This window comes from Falco rusticolus, chromosome 8, assembly GCF_015220075.1.
Source record: "Falco rusticolus isolate bFalRus1 chromosome 8, bFalRus1.pri, whole genome shotgun sequence".
Classification (NCBI taxonomy): domain Eukaryota; kingdom Metazoa; phylum Chordata; class Aves; order Falconiformes; family Falconidae; genus Falco; species Falco rusticolus.
The window spans coordinates 54966782-54993870 of NC_051194.1; the positions used below are offsets into that span (position 1 = coordinate 54966782).

The following is a 27089-nucleotide window of genomic DNA, read 5'->3' on the forward strand; positions in this document are numbered from 1 at the left end:
ATCTCAAACCAAAAGACTGGGGTGTTGGAGCCAAAAAACTCCTGTGAACAATGCCAAGCAAGGCTCAGCTTTTGCACAAGACCTGTTGTCCCCTCCAGTACTCCTATAACTCCTTTCAGCTTTCCAGGCTCTTGAGCAGCATGAGCTACGGTTATTTATTTGATAAGATATAGTAGGCTGGCATCACAGTAGATACTATACAAGCACAAACCAAAAAGACTGTCTCAGAGTCACTCTGACTTACGTGCCCACATTTGGAGATTGCCTACACAAGTCAGTGGAGAGAAAAAGGCTCCCTCCAAAGGAAAAGTTAAAGCAACAGGTGCTCTGACTCTGTTTTCTTTCTCTCTCTCCCCACTCTAAAGAGTGGGTAGCAGCCTCCAAACCAAAACCTGAAACTAGGCATTTTCACAGCATACCAACAAAGACACGCTCGTAGCATTTAACATCCCTCCAACAATGGCTGGACAGTAGCCGAAAAGATGGGTAAAAAGAGACAGCATGACAACTGCAGAGTATAAATGGTGCTGAAACCACTGCCTGGTAACTATAGGAAATAGGTTAACTGTTATCAAGATTTTGGAAATATCATGGCTGTGCTTTAACAGCCTTCCTCAGTTATGTCTGAATGATAATGCAAGAAACATTATGGCCTATTAACAAAAACGTACCACACAGCTATTGAAAATTTAAAGGAGTCTTCCCCAGAAATAGTAAACTGATTTATATGACCTTTTATTCTTTTTACATCCTACCACAAAGCAGAGCAGTGGGAATCAGTTCTGCCTAACGTGGTTTGCTGTATTAAGGTGTGTCTACATTACCACTGAGTACCATTTTGAAGTGCATCTCTGAACTATCCTAACTGTCCCTTGTCACTGCTGTTTGGTTCAGAGAGGTCTCAAAGCACAAAACCTTGATTCATTTCAGATGCAAATCAGAACAGATGTTTCTGGAGTGCATCTAATGTGCTCCAGCCTCTAACTGGCATTAAGGTCCACAGGATCAAACTAGAGCTAACCAAAAAAACCCATCCCTTCCAACAAACATAGCCTAAACATTGGGACCATTACCTATTTCATCCTCCAGATCCAATCCTATTGTGCTACTCCACGTTAGCAGAGACAAAACCTCATACTCCCACATCTAGTTATTAAAGCATCGTGTTTAAAGTACCATTATCGTGTTTGCCCAGGGAAAACACATTAACAACACTGTAAGGCCTATTATAGTTCAAAGACTTGATGATGGAAACCTTAAAGCCTTCAAATAAAGGAAGCTGGATGTTGTCTGGCTGTGAAATGGATTATGATGTTTGGGAAATACAAGTCCAGTACCACCTCTCCTCAGGCAGAGACACTCCTCCTTCATCTAGTTTGGCTTTAAGACACATTGCCCTTTCTAATCTCATTGGTTACTCGGCGGATTTTGAGTGCAGAACTCAGATTAAAGGACCTAGCATATCTACCCAAAACAATGCTTCTCATTTGCATATGCTCTCCATGATGCTGATGCAAGAGAATCCTAATAGGCAATTATGAAAAACACTGGACATCAAAAGACTTCTACAGAGCTACCACTGACTAATATTCTTGAGCAGAGGAATTTATTATTTTTTTTTTAATGCTGTATGAACAATCGTATAATTTTTAACAAACACCACCAAACCACAGACTGACAAAACAGGCAATCTCCCAGCTTTAAAGTGCATATTAATAACTATCATAACAGCTGTCAAAATAAATAATTGGAGTTTGATGGTACTGTGTACACTAAAAATGGTCCAAATGATATTTACATGACAGATTACATGACAGGAAATGTTCCAAAGGACACGTAACAACTACTAAAGAAAATAAAATATACATTTACATGATAGATCATAATAAGGAAACTGTTCCAAAGGACATGTAACAACTAATGAGGAAAATAAAATGAAGTTACACATCCCTTGCATGCAGCCCTTTTACTGTTATAACAGGAGTTCAAAATCAATCATTCTGATCCATCATGTCAACTGTCACTGACTTTAAAAGAAAGTCCTCATCATTTTTAGCAATGAATTGAAAAAAAAAGCAAGCCATTTTCAAAAACATCACCAAACAAGCATTTGGTCATTAACATGAAATATGCTGCAACTGCCCATTATATCTGAACTTTCAGGAGGTACCATCTAAACACACTATTAAGCAAGCTTAAAATGGGAGTGTAAAAGGAATAATACAACACGCAAGAAAAAAACCTATTTAAACATATTTAAATGCTGAACAAATACTTGAAATACAGAAAAAGTTCTAGTTTCAACTCAAATAATGATCAGGTGCCTTCCCTCCTTAGTCCACTATCCTTGCATAAAAATCATGACAGACGAAAATGTCACAGACCGAAATGAATGTGATTGCACACCATGCAGCTCCTCCTCATCCTGCTACTGAGCTAAGCCCCAAAGTCAACAATTGTGTTTTATTTGCTACAGCACCAAATGACAAGTCACTGCCTTCAGTGCTTTCTGGTATCATCAGTGCACCTCACTGCTGTTTCCAAACACACATAGGTAATTTTCTACACCCAGTTTTCTGGGTGTCACCTACCTCATTTGGGTTATTTTTACTTAAGTTCTTTAGGCTGAGTTTGCTTTACATTCTATTCCGCTAATGTTTTTAATTCTTCTGTATAATTTCTCTACTATTTTCATGTTTACAATGCCTTATATTTAATACCCTAGAGAATTTCCCTAACATGCTGTTTACCTTTCTTTTACATGCACCTAACAGATCAGCTTCACACACAGCTGGGCACGCAAATCTCCTTATCTCTAGTGGCATTAAAGGCTTAATCCAGTCGCAGTTTTGTTATATTAGTGCCCCACAACCACTTCCATGAATGTAACTCGCTGCGTTTGCCCACTTCAGGCTACTGCGCACTTAAAACTAATTCCATGAAAGTTAACAGGAGCAATGTTGATGCAGAGACAAAAATTTCACTATCAAAAAAATCCCCACTTTGTTAAAGTAATTTTTAGAAGCACGAAGGCCCCATTTCTTTGTTAGGGCTCAGAAAGGCTAAAGTCAAGCAAAGAGGTAGTTCCATGTCAGTTCTGCCTGTCCAGCATAAATAATAGCCAAAAGTCGATCCCAACTCACACTTCCTTCAGCTCTACTACAAGCCCACCAACAAGAAACTCCTGATACAGCCACTACTTTCCTTTACACACTGAAAATCTATGCCAGAGGATGAAAAAAACATCTGTGCTAGGTGTTCTGGACTTTTATGCTCATCAAAATAGAGTTAGCAGCCCAAGAAATACAGCCCTGAATCATAATTACACTCCGTATAATTAATTTGCTATCTCCCACCCTTCCCTCAGCTCAGGACAGAATACCCAATTAATGACTGGAAAAGATGGCAGTGAGGAAGGCAGTGGGAGGGAAAAAAATCACAATGTGAAAAATCCTGACTTTGAAACTGGAAACTGTGTATCTGTGGCTAAAAGTTGAAAAATAAGAATCTAGTATTCCCTTAGGAGAAACGAGTAACATATTTCCTTTAAAATGCTCATTGTGTTCACATATTTAGAAACATGTAACACCCACTTCCACACACCAAAACTGAAACAGTAAGTTCAAAGTTAGTATTCCAAGACAAACAAGGATGCTCAATAAGGGGTCTTGTATCACTGCATCCATTCCAAAACATAAAAATACCTGCAATTCCCACAGTGCTTTGAGCCCAGGTATTAAAGCCCAGTTACTGATTTAGATGAGTATATGGTCTCATACTTTTGACTGCAGAATGCAGCAGAAGTGAGAAAGGAAATAAAATTGTAGTCCACGACACAAAGCTGAGAAAGAACACCTGTTTTTCTATCTTTGGAGTTAACCTGCCTAATATGATATGTAAATAAAGTGAGCTTTGAAGACTAGCTGTTAGAGGGCTTTAATTCCTGCCTCAACCATCCCCACCTTCTCTTCCCTTGCATTTTGTCTATCAGTCCAAAGAGGATTCATTACAACCTTGAATATTTGCTACGTAGTCACTTTTTGCAAATTTTTGTTACCAAGACATGATTTTTTCCTGATGGATGAGTTATATGACCTGCAATCTCACCCCTTCCATCAGTGGGGAGTCCAGCCGACTTTGAAGCTGCACTTTTAGAGATCTAATGGATTCTGCTAACACTGGAATGATAGTCTTAGTGTTTAAAATATACAAGATAAATAACTAGAATGGGAAGCACATTTGTGTAATAGGTTATCTTTGCTGTGCAGCCCTCCCAGGCAGAGCTCTACAAGCACAGCTTCCAGAGTGCCTGATGTTCATGAAACAGTGCTCTCTAGGAGTGGGAAGACTTCATCTAACGTTACTCGCAGTAAGATGTGCTTTGCTTCACCCTTTCCTTTTTCAAGAAAGGCTCCCATCCCCCTTCCTCCACCTAGTCTGACGGTGTTTGAGCACATACAAATATCACCATTTAGGTACAGATTTGGAGTTTTTATCATTCATAAACATAAATTTTAGCTCACAGCTGATCTCACAATTACTACCAATTCCACATTTAATCTAGATATGGGCAAACTGCGTTCCATTGTATTGTCAACTAGCTGTAGTTAAACTCTGGTGGCAGCTAGTTCTAGTCATAACTTGCAATAATATGCAAAAAGACCACAATGTTGCAGTCTATGTCTAGGTCTATCCCACAGTTAAACACCAGACACAGTTTTCTCTTTGGGCAAGGCTCTACAAAGAGGTATCTAGAGTCAAAACTGCTATTTCCCTACCCACACCAGTTCCTGCATTGAAGCCTTCCCCAAGCAAGTATTTAAGGACATTTCTAGATCACTATAATCACGCTACCTATATGCTAAAAAGTTTTTTAACCAGCTTTGCCAAATGAGAAGAACATGGGCAGAACAGAGACTTACAGTCTCCAACTGACAGCGTACACCCTTTCCTCTTCTACTAGACCACTAACCAAGATGTGCTGTTGAAAGCAACTGTGCTGTGAGGACACAACAAAATGTTTAACATACAGCAATATTATTTACTGAAGGTCTGCACATATTTTGGTTATCGGAGTGCTTACTGAAAACAAAACACCAACAGGATGCATACAAATATATTATGTGCATTCTTTAAATTGTAAAAGTGTGTCCTACTCATGCCTCTATTTTTTTAAAAAGTTAAGATTCCTCATTTCACTCAGCAAAATAAATGAGGCCAAAGAAAAAATATTAAGTATAGCTATGAAAATGAATATAACCTAGAATTCTAGCCATTAACATGTATTCATTACAAATTTATGACATCTTTATTATCATTAAGCACACACAGTGCACGATGGATTTCTTTAGAACTAGTTTTAAATCTGAACGGCATAATTTAGGAGAACAACCACATTTCTGTTGTGTTTTCACCATAAATTAGTAAGACTTCTCAGTTTTAACTCCCTATTAATACAGTTGATCTATTACAGATAATATATCTGGGAATAAATACTGAAGTCTCTGGAAGTACAGTATCAATATGGAGACTCATCATAGGCTTCTGTCCCTATAAAACTGAAAAGTCCATCTGACATCTCTTGCACCCCTGTTTTTTTTAGGCTGAGTTTTTTCTTTTCTGCCAGAACATAAAATACAATGCTATTGTTAAGAACTTGCATAGTGACTTTGTTTTGAGGATTGGGCTTTAAGTAAACAGGTAAAAATTCCTTGTAAAATATGCCAAGTCAGGCCCCCTATAATGTAGAGTGATTTATCTGTGACAGAAAGCCAGTTAAACCCACTAGATTGGACTCACAGGTGAAGCGAGTTCATCAAGTAAAAGAACAATCCTCTTTATAAACTTGTCGTTATTTCCCATTTTCTTTGGGAAGAATAATATTTTGCTTTAAATAAAGAAAACTAGACCTGTAATGACCATGTGTGCTGATGGACTGCTCTGAAACTAAAACCATCAACACTAGCTCAGAGTTTCTCTCTGCATAAAGCATTCCTATTAGAAGCAATAAAAGCCTGCTTCTCTGCAACCAGTTGCAGTCAATTGGTCTACGATTATGTCTGTGTACATGAAATTATTAATAAGAAAACATGCTTTTCTCAAATAGAAACATAAACTGCATTATGACATTATATGCTGAGAGACTGCTTTGCCTGATGGTATCGCTTTTTATTCATTAACTGTCAAATCCAGAAGTACCACAGAGCAGCAGTCTGAGGCAGAGTGTGTTATGTTGTTTGAAGAGATGGAGAAATACAAGGTAGTGCCCATATTAAATCAGTAGGTAGCCAAAACATTCAGTGGGAGCTGGGTCATATAGAGAATACAAATCCTAGCATAAAATTGCCCATTGAGACTGAGCAGGAACATTCCTTCACTCTGTAATAGGTGTTCAGGGCAGATTTTTATAACGTTTTCTTCATTGCTACATTTTGGTTTCTATTATGTGTTCTAGCAGACAGGGGCAGGCCAATTACCTTCACCCTACATCCTGCACAGCTCCTCAAGCAGAAGGCTGAACTCAAGCCTAAATGGCTCAGAAATTATTTCAACCTGCCCTCAGCTTTGCTCCACCAGTGACTGTACAGATGAGTGAATACTGCAGTCATATTAATAGGAATTCATTAACATTTCAGGTGGCAGCTTGATTCAGCCTAATGCATGCCATTTTTTCTTTACAGTTAACAAACAATTATGTAGATAGGTGTATGCTCCAGAGTTTGGAAAAACAATGAGATCTCTCAGGCCATGTATTCATGACAAATGAGACATTCACTGCTTTTTCCTCTATAATTTCTGGTATCCAACATTTAGTATAGGACATGGAGGGGGCGATCATAATATCATAGAATCATTTAGGCTGGAAAAGACCTTTGAGATCATCAAGTGTAACCATTAACCCAGGACTGCCAAGTCCATCACTAAACCATGTCCCTAAGTACCACATCTGCATGTTTTTTAAACATTTCCAGGGATAATGATTCTACCACCTCCCTGGGCAGCCTGGTCCAATGTTTGACCATCCTTTCAGTGAAGAAATGTTTCCTAATATCCAATCTAAACCACCCCCGGCACAACTTGAGGCCATCTCCTCTTGTCCTGTTGCTTGTTACCTGGAAGAAGAGACCAACCCCCAGCTGCCTACAGCCTCCTGTCAGGTAGTTGTGGAGAGCAAGAAGGTCCCCCCTGAGCTTCCTTTACTCCAGGCTAAACATCCGCAGTTCCCTCAGCTGCCCCTCAAATGACTTGTGCTCCAGACCCTTCCCCAGCTCCGCTGCCCGTCTCTGGACACGCTCCGGCATCTCAGTGTCCCTCTTGCAGTGAGGGCCCCAAAACTGAACACAGTGTTCCAGGTGTGGCCTCACCAGCGCTGAGTACAGGGGGGCAGTCACTTCCCTGGTCCTGCTGGCCACGCTGTTTCAGATACAAGCCAGGATGCTGTTGGCCTTCTTGGCCACCTCAGCACACTGCTGGCTCATGTCCAGCCGGCCATCAACCAGCACCCCCAGGTCCTTTCCCTCCAGGCAGCTTCCCAGCCGCTCTGCCCCAAGCCTGTAGCGCTGCGTGGAGTTGCTGTGACCCAAGTGCAGGACCCAGCACCGAGTCTGGTTGAACCTTTTACTATGGAACCTTGGCCCATGGGTCCAGCCTGTCCATATCCCTCTGCAGAGCCTGCCTGCCCTCAAGCAGATCAACACTCCCCTGAACTTGGTGTCATCTGCAAACTTACTGAGGGTGCACTTGATCCTCTCATCCAGATTGTCGATAAGGTCTGGCCCCAGTACTGAGCCTTGGGAAACACCACTTGTGATGGGCTGACAGCTGGATGTAACTCCATTCACCACCGCTCTTTGGGCTCAGCCGTCCAGCCAGCTTTGTACCTAGCATAGAGTGCACCCTTCCAATCCATGAGCAGCCAGTTTCTCCAGCAGAATGCTGGGGGAGTGTGTCAAAGGATTTACTAAAGTCTAGGTAGACATTGCCCACAGCCTTTCCCTCATCCACTACACAGGTCATCTTGTCACAGAAGGCAAACCATAAATCAAACCATAAAGAACAGAAAACAGGAAGGGCTGTATGGGAGTATGTTAAATAACCAACAGAAGGAAACCTGTTTGAACACTGTGCTCTGCCTTCTGCTTTTTTTTTCCAAATGCTTTCAAATTCCACTGCTGGAAAGTGCTTGCAATTCACTTAAATTCTAGTTATGTGTTTACTAAAATTGAGCTATTCACCACACAAAATACCCAAACCCATACACAACAAAGCAAATCTTGCCTGTAGGACTGCATAGCTGGTTTGCCTACTTTTAAGGAGCTGCAAGAGGAAGGTTTCTCTACTCCACGCCCTTCATTTTTAGTTCACAAATCATCATCTCTTTTGAAAATGCACTGATGTCTCTTTTTATACCTGCCCCTTTTGATTTTTTTTTTTTCTGAATGTCAGTCTTTCCTGAAAGCAAACATTCAAAAGATTTAAGGAACACAGAGCAGATTTTTTGTCTAAGTGGTTGTGAACACTGGACTCTTTCCTGCTCCAGCTTTTGAATCATATGGGGCAGTAAGTGTCTGCTTTCACAAGCTCAGGAGTATTTCACAGTAGTGAATCTTCAAGGACTGTATTTGGGGACCAAATCTGAAATTCTGTCCCAGGCTTCCCCTTTCTGAAGTCTTTATGACTTTATGTTTCTCCTTGGTGAGAACAGATTCTGTATATTAAAGAGAGTTCTAACTTCTGTCTGATCACTTCCAGTGCAGCTCTGCATCTACACTCCCATGAGCCATCTCACCAAGGTGAAGGCACTTCACATGACCGAGCAGTCAGACTAGTGTTTAGCACTGGACACTGGCAGAGGGGGGGAAAATCCTATCAAAATACAATGGGACATGATAAACTGATGAAAACAGAACTGTCGTACTACATTCTATGTACGACGTTTGTGAAAAATATACAGCTTACATGGTTTCAGCTAAGGTTTTTAAGCAAGTGGTAGCATTACAGCATCTTTTGGACCTATGTTTGAGATTGGAGTGCATGTGGGATTTGTAGAAGAATGTGTTTGGAAATACACACCCATACACTGCGCATGTATTACATACATTCATACATATATATATACACACTATTACATTTTTTCCCTCAAATTCTAAATCAAAATAGTAACACTTCAGTGTAGTAACACTTCATTCTGCACTGGTATAAATGTATATATAAATAAGCATTTGAGACATTTATTAGAATACTAGTAATGGCTATGATGCTGTTAACTTCAACATACATTTTAGCTACTCCTCATTTGAGCTCTAAATATGCATAATTTACCTTTATGGAGCATGGCAGGGAATAAATGCCGCCAGCACTCATAAATACTGAGGAAAATCCAAAGCAGATAAAGAGCAGGGTATAAGGAATTTATTTCTGAGTATGCCTGATGCTGCTTTCTGATGTATCACTACTATTTTACAAGGACAGCATTCTGCCTAAACGCCCAACACAAATTATATCAATCATTAGAAAATCCCATTTGATTATGGGGAATAACTCACATAAAATTGAGACTATCCTTTTGACAACAAGGCTTATACAGAATCATCTCCTATACAATAATATGCCTCTAAATTTTTCTCTATCCATAACTTATCAGACATCTCCCAGTAGTACTTACATCACCAAGCGGAGCAGAGAGACGCTCTGGTGTACCTTGCAATTCTTAATTCTAGTCATCATCCCACTGCCAGCATTTCCCCCAGAGGCCATTCAAAAAAGTTCAACTTAGAAGCTCCAAACCCACCCACCCTTCACTCCCCTCCTCCTCATCCATAGCCACCCAAAGGAATCTATTTCACTTCACTGGCTGTGTACTGAGCCACGGGAAACCAGTCTTTGTGAATATTATCCTCATCTTCTATTCTCAGCTCTGCTGATGATTATTTTTTTGTGTGTCTATGTACACAGCAACCTCCCATCATCTTGATAGTCACAGATGTGACTTGATTAGAAAAACAGCTTGTGTCCATGGTGAGGATACTGCTCAGAGTAACCTAGACTCTACAACAGCTGTTTTATTATGATTATTTTGCAGTACAGTATGGCCCACATAAAGGCAAATGATCATTTAGTAAAACAGCTCTTCCTTCTCCCAAATTTCAGTATGATAGAACATTCCAGAATTTATTGCTGATATCACCTTATCTATGCATCTTCCAAATATTAAAAATACGCCTCTTCCAACAGCTGCTAAACTTCCAGACCAGGGCAAGTCAAGCATCTGGGGAAACAGTGATCCATCTTAAAAATCTCTTTTTCCTTTTGCAGCTTCAAACTGCTTCCTCTGCCACTAAACCCCCAAACCTAAGTACCAGCCTCTCCGGCAGACAGTGGATATTGCTGACTTTTTGTGCCTTTTAGGTCTCACAGCTTCTGAAGTTCATTAGGGCTCAAGAAAGCAAAGACAGAGAAGGCTCAGACATATTTTCTTTTGCCTCTGTCATAAGGGAGAGAGAGATTGCCTCTCATTCCACTCCAAAAATATATGTAACTGAAGTATTTAAGTGAGACGAGCACAAAAAAACAGATGAAACCAGTGAGAAAGAATACACACAAACATACTGCTACATCTATAGATTTTGGCTTGCTTTCTTAGTAATTGCCTTTTTCTCACTGGAGTTTTCCTGGAAAGGAAAAGAGTCCCCTTATTTTAAAGGTCCATTGATTAAAATATGACTCAAACACCCCAAAGTTTGGAATTTGGAACCTGACTCAGGAAATCAAAGCAGAGGGAGTTCATGTAAAGCTGAAGTGGTGAGACAGCACTGAACTTAGCCTGCATACAAGTCAGATGCATGCAGAGGATACTGCTGTCATGCGGGAGGGAAAAACATATCTACAGGAGATGGGGCTATTTTAAAGCTAGAATACAATATCTTCAATCTGTTCTTTGTCTATTATCCTTACTGTGATTGAGACTGTGCACACTTACAACTAGTGGTCCATTTTTAATGCAGGAATACTTTTTACTTCCCTCGCATCAGACCATAAGGGGCAGGGGAAGAGGCAGTACAGTTCTGAAAGATACACATTTTCTTTAAGGAAGTTCATTCAATTGCACAAAGCAATGCCCACTGAAATGAACAGAAAATATTCCAAAGGCTGATTCAAGCATACTGGGAACTTCAAAAAGACCACTTTGGCCACTGCCATGCTGGTGAATTGCCCAACTAGAATTAGTCCTCTTCCCTCCAGTCTACCATGTCATCGCTGTTTCTTTGCTTCTAACCAAACCTACAGGATCCGTACAACATGGACCATGCTCCCAGCATTATTTTCAGCTTAATTTGCAGACTAAAATGCTACACTGCCAAAACTAGTGATTTCAATGTCTCATCTCCTCTTCAGCATGACCTGTAAGACTGTACTCAGCAACACTGACATCATGCCTACAGATTCTACCTTGGCTGAACCTTAACAGCATTAACTGGAGCAAAACAGGGGTAACAATTAAAAACACATCCTCTATCCTTTTGTTTGCTTCAACTTTTCCATTGTTACCTCTCCTTTTCACTCATGTTCTGTTGCTTTACAGCTTCTGTACCTTCTAAGAAATATCTGTGATACTCAATTTCAGTGACGTATCTAAACATCATTTGCTACAAGTAGACAACTATGAGTTAAAATGGAACAGTGAGTGAAATAATAAAATGTAATGAAAATCCAAGCAAGCATTTTAAGAGGCAAGTAACACCTTGGTATATCGCTTTAATGGCCTGTGTTTCTAATAGACAGACTGTCACAGGCAGGGTATTGGAAGTCTAAGAAAAATTACTGGAGGAAAAAGTTCACACTTCTTATTTAAAAGGTTGATTGCGCTTCAGGTAATTTTTTTGCAGGTACTATAAGAAAAACTTCTAATGATTTACAAGTCAGGGACTATGTCATAACTGGACCACGTTTAACCAAAGGATGGCCTTTGTTCTGATAACAAAGTTGAATTAGTTCTCAAATTTCTGCATAAATGCCACAACTCTTCAGGTGGAGGGATTACCAGCTCTGCCAAGAGACATACCAGTACAGGCAATACATAGTAAGCTCCTCACAACTCTCTGCCAATGAAAAGCTCAATCAGAACTATCCAGCACCTGCTTTTCACATTATCCCACAATCTTTTCTTGCCTGTTTGATCATTTGCGGAATGTCAGATAACTAGAGAAATTATCTGCATTATCTTCTATTGATTAAACAGCCAATAAGACTGCAAAAGCACTTGTTCACCCGTGTGTGGATGGCATCATTAAAAATTTATATCAGATTGAAAAAAAGCATGAAGTTTTTTGACAAGAGTACAGTCATTCCTAAAGAAAACGTCAGTTTCAAAGGTTACATTTAAAAAAAAAAAAAAAAAGAGTATCTAGATACCACGCTTTCTAAAACTTCACAGTACCAAACACAGAGCTCTACCAAAGCATCTTCCAGGAAAGGAAGGGAGGGACAGGAAGTGGAGGAAGAGGAAAAAAAAAAAAAAAACAACATAGGGATGAGTCTGCACTGTAGAACAATATAAGATACTTAAGGTCCTCACTAGTACCTAAGGCTTAGAATACCTGATAGAGATGGACAAATTAGACCTTCCAAATTATGTCATTAGTGGAGAAACTTTGTCAAGGGAAACAATTTGCCTTCAGTCGTACAACATCAAATAACAATGCTGAACCACTAACACACAAAAATGCTGCTATAGTTATTCAAAACAAATGTCTCATTCAAGTGAATACAGGCATGATGCAAGACAGTTCAGCCAAACAGCTAAGATGTTAGTTTCTCCTCTCCCCTAGCAAAGGACAGTCCGAAAACTCAGAGTTCTGACTGACATAACTGCTAACGAATAAAAATATGTCAGCATAACAGAAACCTTGTGTAAAGTCACATGGTACTCTCACTCTGTGCCTCACCAAAGCTGACAGGAACCGAAGCCCAGTATTCAGCAGCTGGATTTGCTTGTCTGTGTACAACTTGGTACTAGGAACAAAAATTCAAAAGAGGAACTCTGTATCCCAACTTAGAGCACGAGCTAAGAGCTGATCATAGCTGGAAACTATCGTCACAGACAAAAGTGTTATGTCACACACTATAAAGGACAGGAGGAACCAGCACAATCCTCTGGCCTGAGTATCCGTACAGCACAGCCTACAAGACTGGCACAAATTCACCATGCTTGCAAGAAGTTCCAGTCTTGATTTTACAAGTCTAGTGCTGGAGAATAGAACAGTACCAGGAAAAATCATTCCAGGGATTAATAATCCTCCTTAGAAACGCACTGGCATGTTTCTTTTTTGAATGTGTCTTTTGTAAGATTTCATCCATTTAATTATCCCACAGACAGACACCTTACCATCCTTTTCAGCCTGCTAGACTAGTGCCATCTTAAGCAAACTTTTGTTCCTTCCCTATGTACTTTTAGATGATAATCAGGTTCTACACTGTAACCTTCAGCCAAAATAAGCTTTAGCTGTTTGAGCTCCCGAACTTCTTCACTACAAGGAACAATGCATAAAGTTTTAATTATTCCTGGTGGCCCTTCTCTAAAGCCTCCTTAACATACCGTGCTGAGAAAACAGTCAGTCTTTCTGAAGGTACAGGGTCTACATTCTCGTTCAACTCTATCCACTACCATTATAACAAGGTAGAACAGAGTCAAAATATCTCTACTTTTCTGTAAAAAAAAATGCAAATTAAGCTAAACTAACAGCAAGAGGGCATTACGTGGGAAATGAGTTTACTATTAGGCTCCCTTTCCACTACAATTTGAATGTAGTTATTTGAAACCTTTCATACAAAAAGCCCAATGGTACATATAATTTATATGACATTTTCCCACCCTGTTACTTTACTTTACAGCATGACAGGAAAAAAAAAATAGTAAGATAATTTGATCTGATGGCTTGATTTACTTATGCTCTGGTCCTGCATGGCTGCTGGTATTCGTGATAATGCTTCCCACTTGTGGTAACTACTGCAGTACAACTTTCCACACATAGCACCCAAGGACATAAGAATTTTAATTCCTTCAAACCTCTAGCTTGTTTTATTAGTTTACCATTGTGTTAGCAGGCTACACACCAGTAAAACTGGGAAATGTCTTACCAAATTCAAAACTGGTGTCTCCATTTCTGCAAAAACAAATTAAAAAGACTGACTGTGAACTGTATTATCACCATTAATGAGTCATCTACTATTTTTGATCTAATGCTGGAAAAACTGTTGCAAATTAACTGAGAAGTAGAACGTACACGTTTTGTATGTAAACCAAAAAAAAAAAAAATGGAAAAGAATGCATGGAGGGAAATTCTTGCAAAATTACTCTATAGATACCAGAAAGGAATAAACTTATCCCCAATGCAAATGCAGTCCCTACCTACAGTAGTTTACATGGCTTGACATACTAACTTTGATCTGAAGAGATCTAATTAAGCAGACTTGACTGTATACATACTTACAACACAAGCACAGCACTACAAACGTACTATTCTAAAGAACTCCAACCAAGAGCTTCCCATTTTGTGCAAGAATTGCAGCTCCTTTATCACCTGACAGGTCATAGTGAGTAAGCCAGAATGCAGAGAATTAAGCCTTGGCTGGACTCTAAACTCAAATACATTTGTCATGTAAATTGTCTAAATATGAAAGAGCGACAAATCCTGCATTACATAGGTAGATTGGAAGTAAGACTGCAAGCTTTAGTCCCGATTTATTACATGTTAAATATTAATGAATTATTAAGAAACCATTCATTGAGGTTTAAACAACTCTACATCTTACATATTTCTAAAGCTCTACAAATCTATTTTTAATAATAGATAATTAATTTATAACGACATTAAATCTAAATTAAATCCTCATTTCAAGCCATAAAAGAAACCCATTGGAGAGCAGCGAAATATGTACTGTTGCTCTATAATAAGGTCACTTCTTTATGGCACAATTTTATTTCTGCATCATATATTATTTGTGTAGCTGAACCAGTAGAGACACACAACACAAGCTTATGCAGCCTGATAAGGAATGTAAGCAGTGACCTCTGCAATAGGGCTGTGTGTTGTTTTCCATTTTAACAAATCATTTTCAGTTTGGATTTCCTAATACTTCTTGTCTTTCAGCAGTGACCTATCATGTCTGGCCTAATCACTATTTATTTTTTCTGCTCATAGTTTCAGCACAAATACTGTAGTCAGTTTTCTGAACAAATAATTTACTTATTTTAAATTTATTTGATTTTTTTTTTTTTTTTTTGCAACTTGTGGTAGCAAAGAAAAAGCCACAACTTTTATTGAGAAATCTCTGCAAAGAAATGTGGGTATGACCTGATAGAACTCCAGTGCTTGCTAAATATTGTGTTTAGTGCACTCTGTGTATTTCCCATGACACACTTCATATAACTGAGAAGCTTACCGTTAAGTTGGTGCTGCACATAGCTCTGCTATGCATACATACATAGAACGAAACTGCATACAGCTCACCAAGTTGGACCTGGTACTCAAGCCACGGAGTGGTAGGACTTAGTGAACAGTTAGCATGAAGTTCAGGGGGAACAGAAGTACTATGAAATTCATGATGTTACCTTGTGCGCTAAGCAGACCAAATACATGTCCCTGCAAGAAACCTGCTTGCTTGCTTACTTTGTAAGACTGGACGCTGCACTAATGGCTCTTCAGAGCTCAGCAGCTGAAGAAGGCACAAGGTCTGGGACATACCTAATGAGACAAAAAGGACTGCCATCCACAAGAAGACATGCTAAGGCAAGTTCTGAAACCTCACTGTGACATTTCTCTGTTTGGCATGCACCACTGTGTGATCATGAACACTACCCAAACCCATCAAATGAGCACAGCGGCTGAGAAACTTGGTCTATCAACAGTCTCAATATACTGCAAGAGTGTTTCACTCATGTTCCATTCTTTGTGTAACAAACTAGTAAAAACATCAGATTGCTCACCTTACTCTGTCCTCTGCACTCTCAAACAGAATCCTCAGATTACTGGAGACACAGAATGGATTTTCAAAAGCTCTTGCGTGACAGTTGCTACTAGTTCCTTCACTTGTCCAACCTTAACAGTTTATTTCTCGCTCAAGTCGCAGATCCTACCAAATCATACCATGAAACTACATCAGTCAACCCTGCTGAGTAAGGTAGATTAAGTAGAAACCCTTGCAGATCCCATAGAAATCTTTCTGACTATGTAATAGAGCAGAATTTTTAATACAGTGAGAGCTTTTTTATCTGTGGTCAGATCTGTACAGCAGAAAAGAAGGAACCCCCACCTAGCTCCTTTCCTAAGCAGGCCAGCCTTACTATGTGGGAGTGGTAAGAAGTGGGGGAGCTCAAGAAATCACTGGAGTGACTTTCATTCATGTCACAGGAGCACTCAAAATGTGTTCCTCCTAAAGCTCCAGACAGTGAAATTTTGCAACAATAAAAGTGCCCACAGCAAGTCCTCACACAGAACAGGGATTTCTCTGTCAGTCCGCCCATAACAGATCAAGCATAAGCTCTATCCAACCCACGGAGGCAGGATCAGAAACAGTCTGGTTTTCTAGTCTTGATTATTGAAAAATGGAAATAAATCTGTTTCTTCAACTGCTCTGTTCTGATACAGCATCAGAGAGCTCCATATCAAAAAGTCTCTCAAGAGTAGCATCTTTTACCAATCAAGTAACGTAGCTCAGTTTGTACTTGCAGATCCTATTTTTCCTCTAATTTTATATAGAGATTCTCTTCCTCTTCCCCTCCAGAATGACTATAATTATTCTATAAAAATACAGAGCATATGGAATGCTTTCCTCCAAGCAATGGAACGGAGCGACATAAAAGCAATGAACATAAGTGGTTTATTAGAGGTGGTTTCCCTTCCCCATCATCTACTCAAGAGCTGCTGTGAAATTCTATTGAAGTCATACTGTGCAGGGGTACGAAACAGCTATGAAAGGATTTGTCTGCATTACATAGGGTTTACTGTTAATTAGCTCTTGCACACATACGCAGTACATAAAACCAGCTTTTTTTGCTCAGGAAGTGATGATTTCTTGAAAGGACATTCTTTGTTGATATAAAGCTAGCATTAGGATTGTAATTGGAGTTAACGTCTACACCATCATTTTATGTAACCACTTGACAACGGTGGTCTTGGCTAATTAGTTTCTGTTAGTTAAAAGGGAAATGTGAATGAAATTTTCTTAGGGCATAAACAGAGACAGACATCAGCTTACTCAGACCAATAACATCAAGGTGCTAGTTCTTTCCTGTCATATCTACCACATGATTCTGATTGTATCTTCAGATTTGCAGTCTCTTACGCAACAGAAAATAGAAACTTCATTTCTTCTTTGATGATCCCTTCTCTCTTAGCATTAAACTGAATGAATCACAGGAAAGATGAACACATTTAAAATTTTAAATGTGTTCAAGTAAAGACTTTGTCCACAGCCTAGCTTCAATAACAGTTAGCTAAGCTTTTCTGGTGGATTTGGGAGCAGGGCAATGTAGAAGATTCAGCCTTTTGTGACTGCCTAGAGTAATTTTCTTAATGAACAGCAGAGTATTATTTTTAGTCTTTCAGTCTTCCTTTTAGGCAATGGTTATCCAAATCTTTGAAGCAGGCATACTTCCTCTTTTTGCCCTTTGTTCCAGAGCTAACAAATATGCTGTTGCAACTCAAGAGAAACCGACTACAATTGTCAGAAGGTATTGAAAGAAGGAGTGTCACTCTAGCAAGGGGTGGGAAAGGAGGATGGCTAACTCCTTTGGGCACCCTGGGAAACCGCAGTCTCCATCTGCTTTCCTTCTTTACTTTGGTGATTTCTGGGAAAGGTTGATATAGAAGGGGGAACCCAAACTGAAGTCTTACAGTAACAATCTAGTATCTACTCCCCCCGCTCCCAAAAGGCGGAGAACAATAGGAAGAGCTATAAGCATCTGAGAAAAGCTGGGACACAAGGCTCTGGTTTCCTCTCTGTTCCCTGGGCTGAGATTCTCAGCATGGCAGGGAATGAAGGAAGGAAACAGAAAGGAAGACCAAGAAGCAGTCATGTAAGTTACGTGCCAGCTATAAGGACTCCACCTTGCACAGGGAATTCCCTGCTGGCAAGGCCCATCCCATTCCTTTGGGCCTCTGTCATGTGAGCAGCCCAGCGAGGTCAGCCAGAAAACTGGCTCAGCAAACCAACTCAGTCAATCACACTAATTACAGTCAGACGACATTGTGATAGGGACACTATAAATTAAACATGGTACAAATACAGAAAGAATATGTTCACAAACGTGAGGAAAGAAAAGCTTTCCTGCCACATAATTTCCACTGTGGGAAATTCAGAGTTATAATGACAATAACCAGAATTTGCAACTAAGCACAAACAGAAGAGGCACTAATTTCTCCTGTGACTTCTCCTTTACATTTTGAACTCTTTCTGGCAGTTCAGAATATAGTGAAAGCCTTTGCGAGGACAAACTGAACATGTTGAAAATAAACGTGGGCTCTCACAGGGAAAAAAAAAGGCCACGAGATCCAGCAGATAACCTAACAGTCATTTGAAAAAAAATCTATCAAGTACTCTAGAGGAAAAGGGCTAAAATAGCCCTTATATGTGGCACTGAGGTGGAAATGGGAAAAGGGTTTCTTGCATTCTTTTGGACAGAACTCTATTGAAGCTAAAAGTTTTTTAAAACCCAAAGACCTATGAGAAAGACATGCAATGCCAAAGGAAAGGATTTCCCCCTACAAAATATAACGGCCAAACATAAGCAGAAAACCTGAAGGTTCACTTGTCGTCTGGAAAACAGGCCACATCATGCATATCAAATTCATCTTTATTAAACACTAAGAATTCCTTTGCTAGCTTACCAGACACTTAGAAAAGCCCCCAGGTCAATGGATCATGGCAAAATCTATTTGCAAACTCCAAAACTTGAAAGAAAAGGAACAATTTCTTTCATGGTGTTATCAACATGGATAAGGGTAAAACTGATTATTAATGATTTTAAGGTCTGTAAGTCTAGGGAGGGCATGCAGTTCTTAAAGGGACTTAAGAAGGTTCCAAGTGAAACACATCTATTTTTGATTGACATCCCTACTGTAATAAGAAGTATCACTTTGCCAATGCAGTTTTGCCCATTTTTAGCCCAAACAAAATGAACCATTTTCACCAAAAAAACCCATGCACAGTTTCACTAATCTAATAAACATAAAGGCATGAAGCTTCCTCCTTTGGCTTGAATGTGAAAGAACACATACATACTGACATTTAAATACAGTATAACTTTCCCTAAATAAATTCTGAAAAGTTGGGGTGGGGGGAAAGGTCCATCCGATCTTAAGGAAACATTTGAGGGTCTTCCCCCTCAGACTGAACAGAGCAGGAAATCACTCACTTGAGCGGAGTAAAACAATTGCTTTAATCCTGTCACAAACGCCCTCCCCTCCTTGGTAATTTGCTTTACTACCTTGACAGTAGATTCAAGGAGACAAAACCTATGATTTATACAACATAAAAAGCAAAATAAACTTTGCCTGCTGACACATGGCTGAAGTCTGGCACCTCACTAGTGTTGTGTCATCACGTCATGCTCCCACTTCTTTAATTTCACTTTTAAATATAGGGCCCAACCTAACACCCACTGCGATTCACAGGAGTCTTCCCATCAAATTCAGTGGGTATTTGGTAGTACTTCCAGAAACTTTACTACTACCTAAACATTTTCAATGGAAAGGTAAGTTTTTTAGGTATACCACTTGAATTAAATGGAGAACAAGCTCTGACTGGTTTTGGGGCTAACAGAGGAAGCCAGAGCAAGCAGCCTACAACACTGTAAGAGAGTCACACTAGAGCAAACAAGTTGTCTCCCTAGTATAAAGTCCTTATCCTTCCTCAAAACCCGATTAAAAATCCAATTGATGAAACATGTTATTTTTAAATTGGATACTAAAGCGAAGAATTTCAGCATGGTCTTCATTCTCTGTAGTTTGGTAAGCCCCTTAAACTCATGCAAATAATACGTTTCCTGTATTTGTACTTTGAGTAAAATTGACAACATGGAGACCTGATTGCTTGTTTTGGGAAACTCTGTTTCGATGAATACATTTGAAAATGAGCCCCCCCCAGAATTATCTCAAACTGGATATCCTAGATCAGAAAGATTAAAAATAAATATTGGAATAGTGAAAAACTTAAGTTTTCTTCTATTGCTTATTCATTGGCCCATGAATTAAATCCAAATTATGATTGATTCAATTGAACAAGCTTACTGTTTGATAGCATTTATAGAGTACTGTTTTTCAAGTCTAAACATATTCTCCCTCAACCACTAGAAATGGAAATACTCACATTAGGTACACAACTAGGAAGGAAAGGCAACCTTAAAATCATTTTTTAAAGACAAGAAAAAAACCCCCAAAGTAAAATCCTTAATGAGGTGAAGTTGATTGAAATGATATACTCATTCAGTCTTAGCTCAGGACAGTAATCCCAAAGCCTGGAAGTCATACTAACCAGTTTGATTTTAGAAATAAACAAATGCAATGGCAACGAAGAGCTTTCATGAAAAAAAAATGTGGAGTATAACCGGAATGTTTTGGGAGCCTTCCTACATTAATTTGTTTCGATTGTCATTACTGAGAAATAAAATCGCTGCAAGGTTATGATTTTTTTTAACAGAAAAAAGAAAAAAACAAATAAATAATAGTGTTACGTGAATTAAGGAAGAAATTCAGTTTTGCTGAAACATTTACTTTTTCCCAGAGAAGTATGGAAGAAAAAGCTTCATTTGCTTTTAAGTACCACTTTAAACAAAAAACCCCCAACAAATGGAAAAATACTAAATTCCAATTTAACCAGAGTTTTCAGTATGTTTACTTCTAGTAAAATTTCATCAAGAATCATAAATGTCTGCAGAAGATTTCAGAATTGAATACTTATTAATTTAATTTATTTTTTTAATATCATTTTCCAATCAGCCTGAGTAAGATATTTAATTTGCTTTCAAATGGAAACGTTAATTTGGATGTTCAGAGACATATCTTAAGGACAAATTATTTTTTCCCCCCAATTTGCATTTCTGAACAAACTGGATAGTATAACATTCCGATGGCAAACAGGGAAGGACCTTGTATACAAAAACGGAGAAGTGGTGGATGTTACCTAGCATGTTGTGGTAAAGTGGACTGTCGTGTCCATGGATAGTAAATGCAGTCATGACTAGCGGGACCTCTACACCTGCAGGCAATTACAGAACAAAAGACGTCATTTGCCATTCACAAGGACATGCACATGCATGCACCCTTGTCCACACGTGGAGGATGGAAGACACACAGGGAACGATCACTCAGCAAGTACCTATCCATCAGGCCAATGCAGTCCTCAATATGCGGCCCTATGCACCTGCAGCAAATCCAAATTGAAAATAGGGAGAGAAAGAGAGAAACCTGTTATTTACAGATCCAAGAAGCTGGAATCCCCTCTTTGTGCCACATTCTTAATTACAATTCTCAAGAGAGACCCAAGTCACCACAGAATTATAGCTTGTGGGAAAAACAAGCTTGCAATGGGAACAGTAATAGCAACAGCACTCAAGGTTGGACATATCTTGGCTCAAACAACACTTAAAGCAGGTTTCACCGGCATACGTAGGTGTCCTGACAATAGAGCTGCTTTTTCTGGATGTTGTCTGAATCATCAAACCAGTGATTACTGCACAAAAGCTGTTAATTTGTAAGATGAGACCTTCAAGAGCACAATGCAAAATTTTTTTCTTTCTGTAATTGATGCAATTGTTCATTCTGTTCTAAGCTCCTAGCTAGGGCAACTGCGAAATATTTTTGAAGCTGACTACACTTTTATCAGGGAAGCTCAAGGATGAACTCCCATCAACAAAACCCAGAAAAATACTGTCAGCTGATTCAGGCATTTTATTCTGCTTTCCTTAGATGCTGCCAAAAGTACTCCACCTGCAAAATCAACAGGTGGTCAACAAAGGCAACAGAAATGCAGGGAATCACTTTATGCAGCACCACTAAAGCACAACCATGGGGAAAGTCTTTTTGCAAAACATGAATATGCATGGATTTTTCTTGCCCACATGAAGAGCACTGAAGTGGTGTCCTAGGCCCACTGCATTCAAATAGCAAGTCACATTTACACAGCAGCCACGATTCTCGGAGACAGATATGCAAAGCTAAACTTTTAGGGGTTAAAACAACCTGGCACCCTTTAGTGCTGAATGCCCAACTCGTCCCTCTGTAGCCATGTGGAGCATCTTGCTCTCAGGATTTTAAGGAAACCAAACCATTTATTAAAACTCTTTAACAAGACCTCAGAGCCATTTTATTAAAGGCTCTTTGGCTGTATACAGGAGCAAGTGATCTGACACATCAGTAGACTGAAACTCACTTATGTTGAAGCATCTGAAATTTAAGGTATGATTCCGAACTCTTTTTAAAGTCTCCTGCTTTCAGTTTGGCTTTGATAGAGGGATATGCATGTAAAAAAATCTGAAAGAGTTCAAATATGCTCCCATGAGATCTTCTTTCCACTTCACCATTGCTTGCCACTCATCAACTTTTGCTGCATTTAAATTAGCTATCACTCTGCCATTATAAAATAAATTCAGTGAATTAAATTTCCCCTTACCTGCCCATCAAAGAGAGAAGAATGATAGCGAACCTTACCAGTTGTTTGCTTACTTGAATTTTCATTTTTGCATAAAAACTGACATGCAAACGCAAATTGTAAGGATTTCCTCAATAATGGTTTCCTTCAGAAAATGTGCAGACATAAAAAGGATTCATTAAATACCCAGGTGGCTAGATAACGCATAAACAGAAAGGATAGATTTAAACACAGTTCAAAAACTTGGAGAGAAATCTTGACAGGTATTTTTTAAATCCCAGCTGTCCCGGGCTTCAAGACTTCAGAATTCAGGACTGTTTGAATTCTAACCACTCTTAAACATATCTAATGTTTCTTCCATTCATGGAATTCTCAGCAATTTGCAGAAAACCAGTTCAGTAATGAAGGAGGCTGAAAAAAAGTTGTTCAGATCTTCCATTTGCTAGCATGTCATGAGAAGCTGAGCTCAGACTCTTGCTATAAATAAAAAGGCGGCCCTCTTCAAATTAGAGGTCTGAGAACATTACTAGTTCAGACAACTGGCAGACTAACATAAAGAGCCTATTGTCTTGAAGTCATTTCACATCTATACATTTATTCTCTTAGACGTCTGGAGAACAGGACTTGAATCCAAGAAGAGAGCGCTGTTTAGACCTCACCCACTCTGAGTTGAAATACTATCGATTTTTATTTAAACCTGTAATCTTCTTCCGTGGATTCCCCAGCCCCAAACTGAAAACTCTGTCCAGGTGCAATTTCCATTGCTCCTAGTTGAGCAGCTTCCTACTCTCTGACTGGCTGTTGTGATTACATGTGGGAAAATACAATACTGTGTGAGTAATGGCAATATTTATTAACAAGTTATTTTGCGCCACCAAGTCATCAATTATTTTTCCTCTGAAAGTAACCTCCTTGGTTTCAGGCTTTTTGACACATAAAAGTACAAGAATGACACAATTATACATCACACTGGTATTCCATTCACCCCCAGTGTTCTTTCTGCTTGGAGTCTGAACGATATTTTCATTTCCAAGTTTGCTCTGTAAAATGAACTTGTTAAGTGAGACATGCCAATTTATTAATGATATATTCAGTACTTTGCAACAGTCCAATACAGTTTATACAGAAAATCACATTTGGAGCTCATCCTAGCTTTACAGATAATCATCCTCTGAAACAAAATGACAAATTAAAACAGTTTTGAAAGTTCGAGTAACAACTGCTTTTTCCTGAAACAATGCTGTTTCCCCTTTGTCACAAATACTGCCTTTCATCAGTTTTCCTTAAGCTTGAATGGTGGGGTCTTAAGTGTTCACAGATGTGGAGTAGCAAAGCCATTTTTAGTCAGATGAATTCTCAAAAGTCTTTGTTGTTGGAAAGAAAACAAAACTGATTATACAATGGCATAAATGGATTAACTCTGGACAGGAGAAAACCTTAGTTCTGGCAATCACCTGGTCACCCAGCTATTGCCATGGATAAAGACAGACAACTCAAAATCAGGGGGTTACGTAGCTAACACAAAGTGCATACTGATGTGATAGTAAGGAAGTTGAACTGAGTGAGGCAGGAGGTAGGAAGAAATTTTGCATCATCAGAATAGTAAGTTTCTTATTCAGAGTTTGTTGCCATTGAATTTGATTATTGTTTCATCTGGAATACATAATACCTTCCTAAAAATACACCTAAGCTTTAGAGGCAAGACAGTACATTTGCCTTAAAATCCTTTCTGGATCACATATGTGTTGATAAGGCTCCCCTCACTTCTCTGGTCTTGGCTTAGAAGGAAAATAATGTTCTGGAGAACAGTAATACACTTCCTTCAACAAGCTGTGTGAGAAAATGCATTTCTATAATGAGGGGAGGTGTACAGTGAGATCTCCCACTTGTGTCTTGCCCAGCAAGGAAGCAGAATGTCAAATGCTATTATAGAATTAGTATTTTATTTTTGTGAAAGTGTTACATTTTGGCTAGCTCTGCAAGAAGAGGTGCCAAATGCTCTCTGACTCTCTCAAACTAAATGGGATAGCTGTCCCCTGTGCCTCAGATCTGCTCCAAACTGTCTTCAAATAGCTGATACATCATGGAGATGTAAGGCCAAAAGCACAGTTCTCGTATCCAAGGAAGTCACTCCTTGATAGTTCCCTCAGTCAATATAAGATCATTAACAGGGCTGGATAATTACACACCTATTAACAGAAGCAGTCATTGTACTTGAATAAGGGAGGAGAATGGTGTTATCAAAATCTCATGCTCTAGGGTGTAAAGCAGTCGCCTGCAAATGCCATGATGAAATTCTGGCAAAACGCTCACAGGAAATGCAGAGGTGGGACAGGTATCTTCCTTGGTGACAACAACAGGTGGCAATGACTAGAAACAACGTATGAGAACTAACAATCCATTTTAGCAAGGAGCCTGATTCAAAGTGAACAGCACTGCTGGCAGCACTGCTCTGCAGCAGCTCAACACTTTTTGATGAGTATCCAAGCTGCAGTGCAAGGGCATCAGTTTTATTCCAGCAATTGATCTGACAGAGAGGAGAACAGACATGCTAGATGAAGTAAAATTACATTTTCTCTGTAGTATTCAGTCGTGAGCCAAATATCAAGATGTGTTCCCTCCACAACCTATTTCACTGAAGAATCCTGACTGAGGGTAACTTTAATACTAATTTTTAAAAGAAGAATGAAAGTATGAAGCTAGAGAATTCAGAATTGAAGGAGAAAAGGCAAGAGAGTAACTTTTCCCTTCTCTCTGTGGGCATACTGTATGTGGGCATACCCCTGACGACACTGGCAGGAAGATGGACAATTCATAAATGCCAAATAACTTGGCATTCATTAACAGTTTCATTAACATAATGAAACATGTCAGAAAGTCTTTATTAACACTTGAAAAGAACACCCATGCTTTCTCAGACATGGGGGATGGTGGGGTATTGTTTTTATGAGGCGTAACAAAATACCTAAGAATAGACGTGTTAACTTGTTTTTAATAAGAAATTAAGGATTTCTATGAGGAATAGTCTTTGACTTGTGGCAAAGGGATAGCTACTCCTCTGGGAGATAACCATACCTTTGCATATGTAACCTGGGTGAGACTTCTAGCCTTTTTACTAGTGGTAGTTTTTCATTTCTCGGGGGATCGGCATATGATGCTACATGAGCCATTCTTTCACCCAATCAGCTGCAGAAAATAAAAAGGGAAAACTGAAAGTTCAAGGACTAAATGACAACATAACTCAGCACAAAGGAACCCTGTGTCACCAAGGGCTGCTAGTGAATACCAACAAGCTTGGTTACAACTGCCTGATGCCCTTCCTATTTGTTTATGAACTAGAACAGCAGATTTTCATCACAAGGCATAAAAGCCTCTCTCCCTGATCCTATTCTACCCAGGGAGATGAAAACTACTAGCCACTTGCAAAATACTGATGCACATGAAGAAGTGGAAAGGCATGGAAACATTCTGCTCCCTTCCTGGTTTGGAGAAAAACAGTTGTGCCACAAAGACCATTAATAGTTAGATTAGTTAGACCAACAGAGAAAAAGAGGAGTGAATGGGAAGACCTGTCACACCCTGGTCTTCTGAAAGGCCAGCAAAGCTGGCAAGGTGGACAGTAAATCTGTCATCCATAGCTGGGTTTGTCAGATTCGATCAGAACTGGCACTTCCACCATCTACTAAAGCCAGAACCAGAGTTCCTCAAGTGACCTCATCTTTTCATATTGTTTCTTCTTACACTCTTCTTCCACAGTAGCAGCGTTTTTCTTACTGTGTTAACTGATTTAAAGGGTCTAAGGGGAAGACAAATCTGCAACAGATCCTGGCTGTGTCTTTGCGATCTCACTTTCATTTCCCTAATGTCTCTATTGTAATTAGATTTGCAAAACCAGCAAAAGGTCTCGTTTTGAATGGCAACAGCTGTTGACATCAAGATTACATTGAATAATTTACTGGTTTAATTTTAGCTGCTGAACAATAAGAGCCTCTTGTTGAAGATTATTTCACTGGCTGGAGTTTTCTTTTTTTCCCCTGGCTGCCTCTCTCTGTGTACGCTGGTCATTACCAACTGTCTCATGGAAAAAACATTTATAACTTATGCAGGCCACGCAAAACAATAGTTGTGTATGTGACTACTATTATTTTGTTGCACAGATTCTTAACTCTGGCTCAGATACATGGGCTGTATAGTTCCAAATACAACAAGTGATGTTGGGCAGTTAGACAGGACTTGAAAAACTACTCCTCAGACTCAGACTCCTGTATAAAGTCTGGCTTCAGACAAACTGTTTGCATTAGTCCCCATATATATATTAAAAAAAAAAAAAAAAAAAAAAAAGGAGAGTGAGTGCAATAACACTTTAATGTCACAGTAGTGCTGCTGGCTTAGTTCACCAATACCAAGGAGCAGAGATAAAAACTCTATTAACAAGTAAATAC

The 27089-nt window shown here is 39.3% G+C and overlaps 1 protein-coding gene across 3 annotated transcripts in view; it reads right to left on the reverse strand.

Annotated features, from left to right (window-relative positions):
• Positions 1–27089, reverse strand: part of ERBB4 (erb-b2 receptor tyrosine kinase 4) — a 636919-nt gene that overhangs the window by 130214 nt on the left and 479616 nt on the right. For 2 of the 3 annotated variants that reach the window (XM_037398480.1, XM_037398479.1), the window contains exon 16: positions 21181–21255. In XM_037398480.1, the coding sequence (XP_037254377.1) occupies positions 21181–21255 (75 nt within the window). Of the gene's footprint in view, positions 1–21180; positions 21256–21375; positions 21421–27089 lie in introns of all 3 variants that reach the window. The other variant, XM_037398481.1, reaches the window with a different exon arrangement.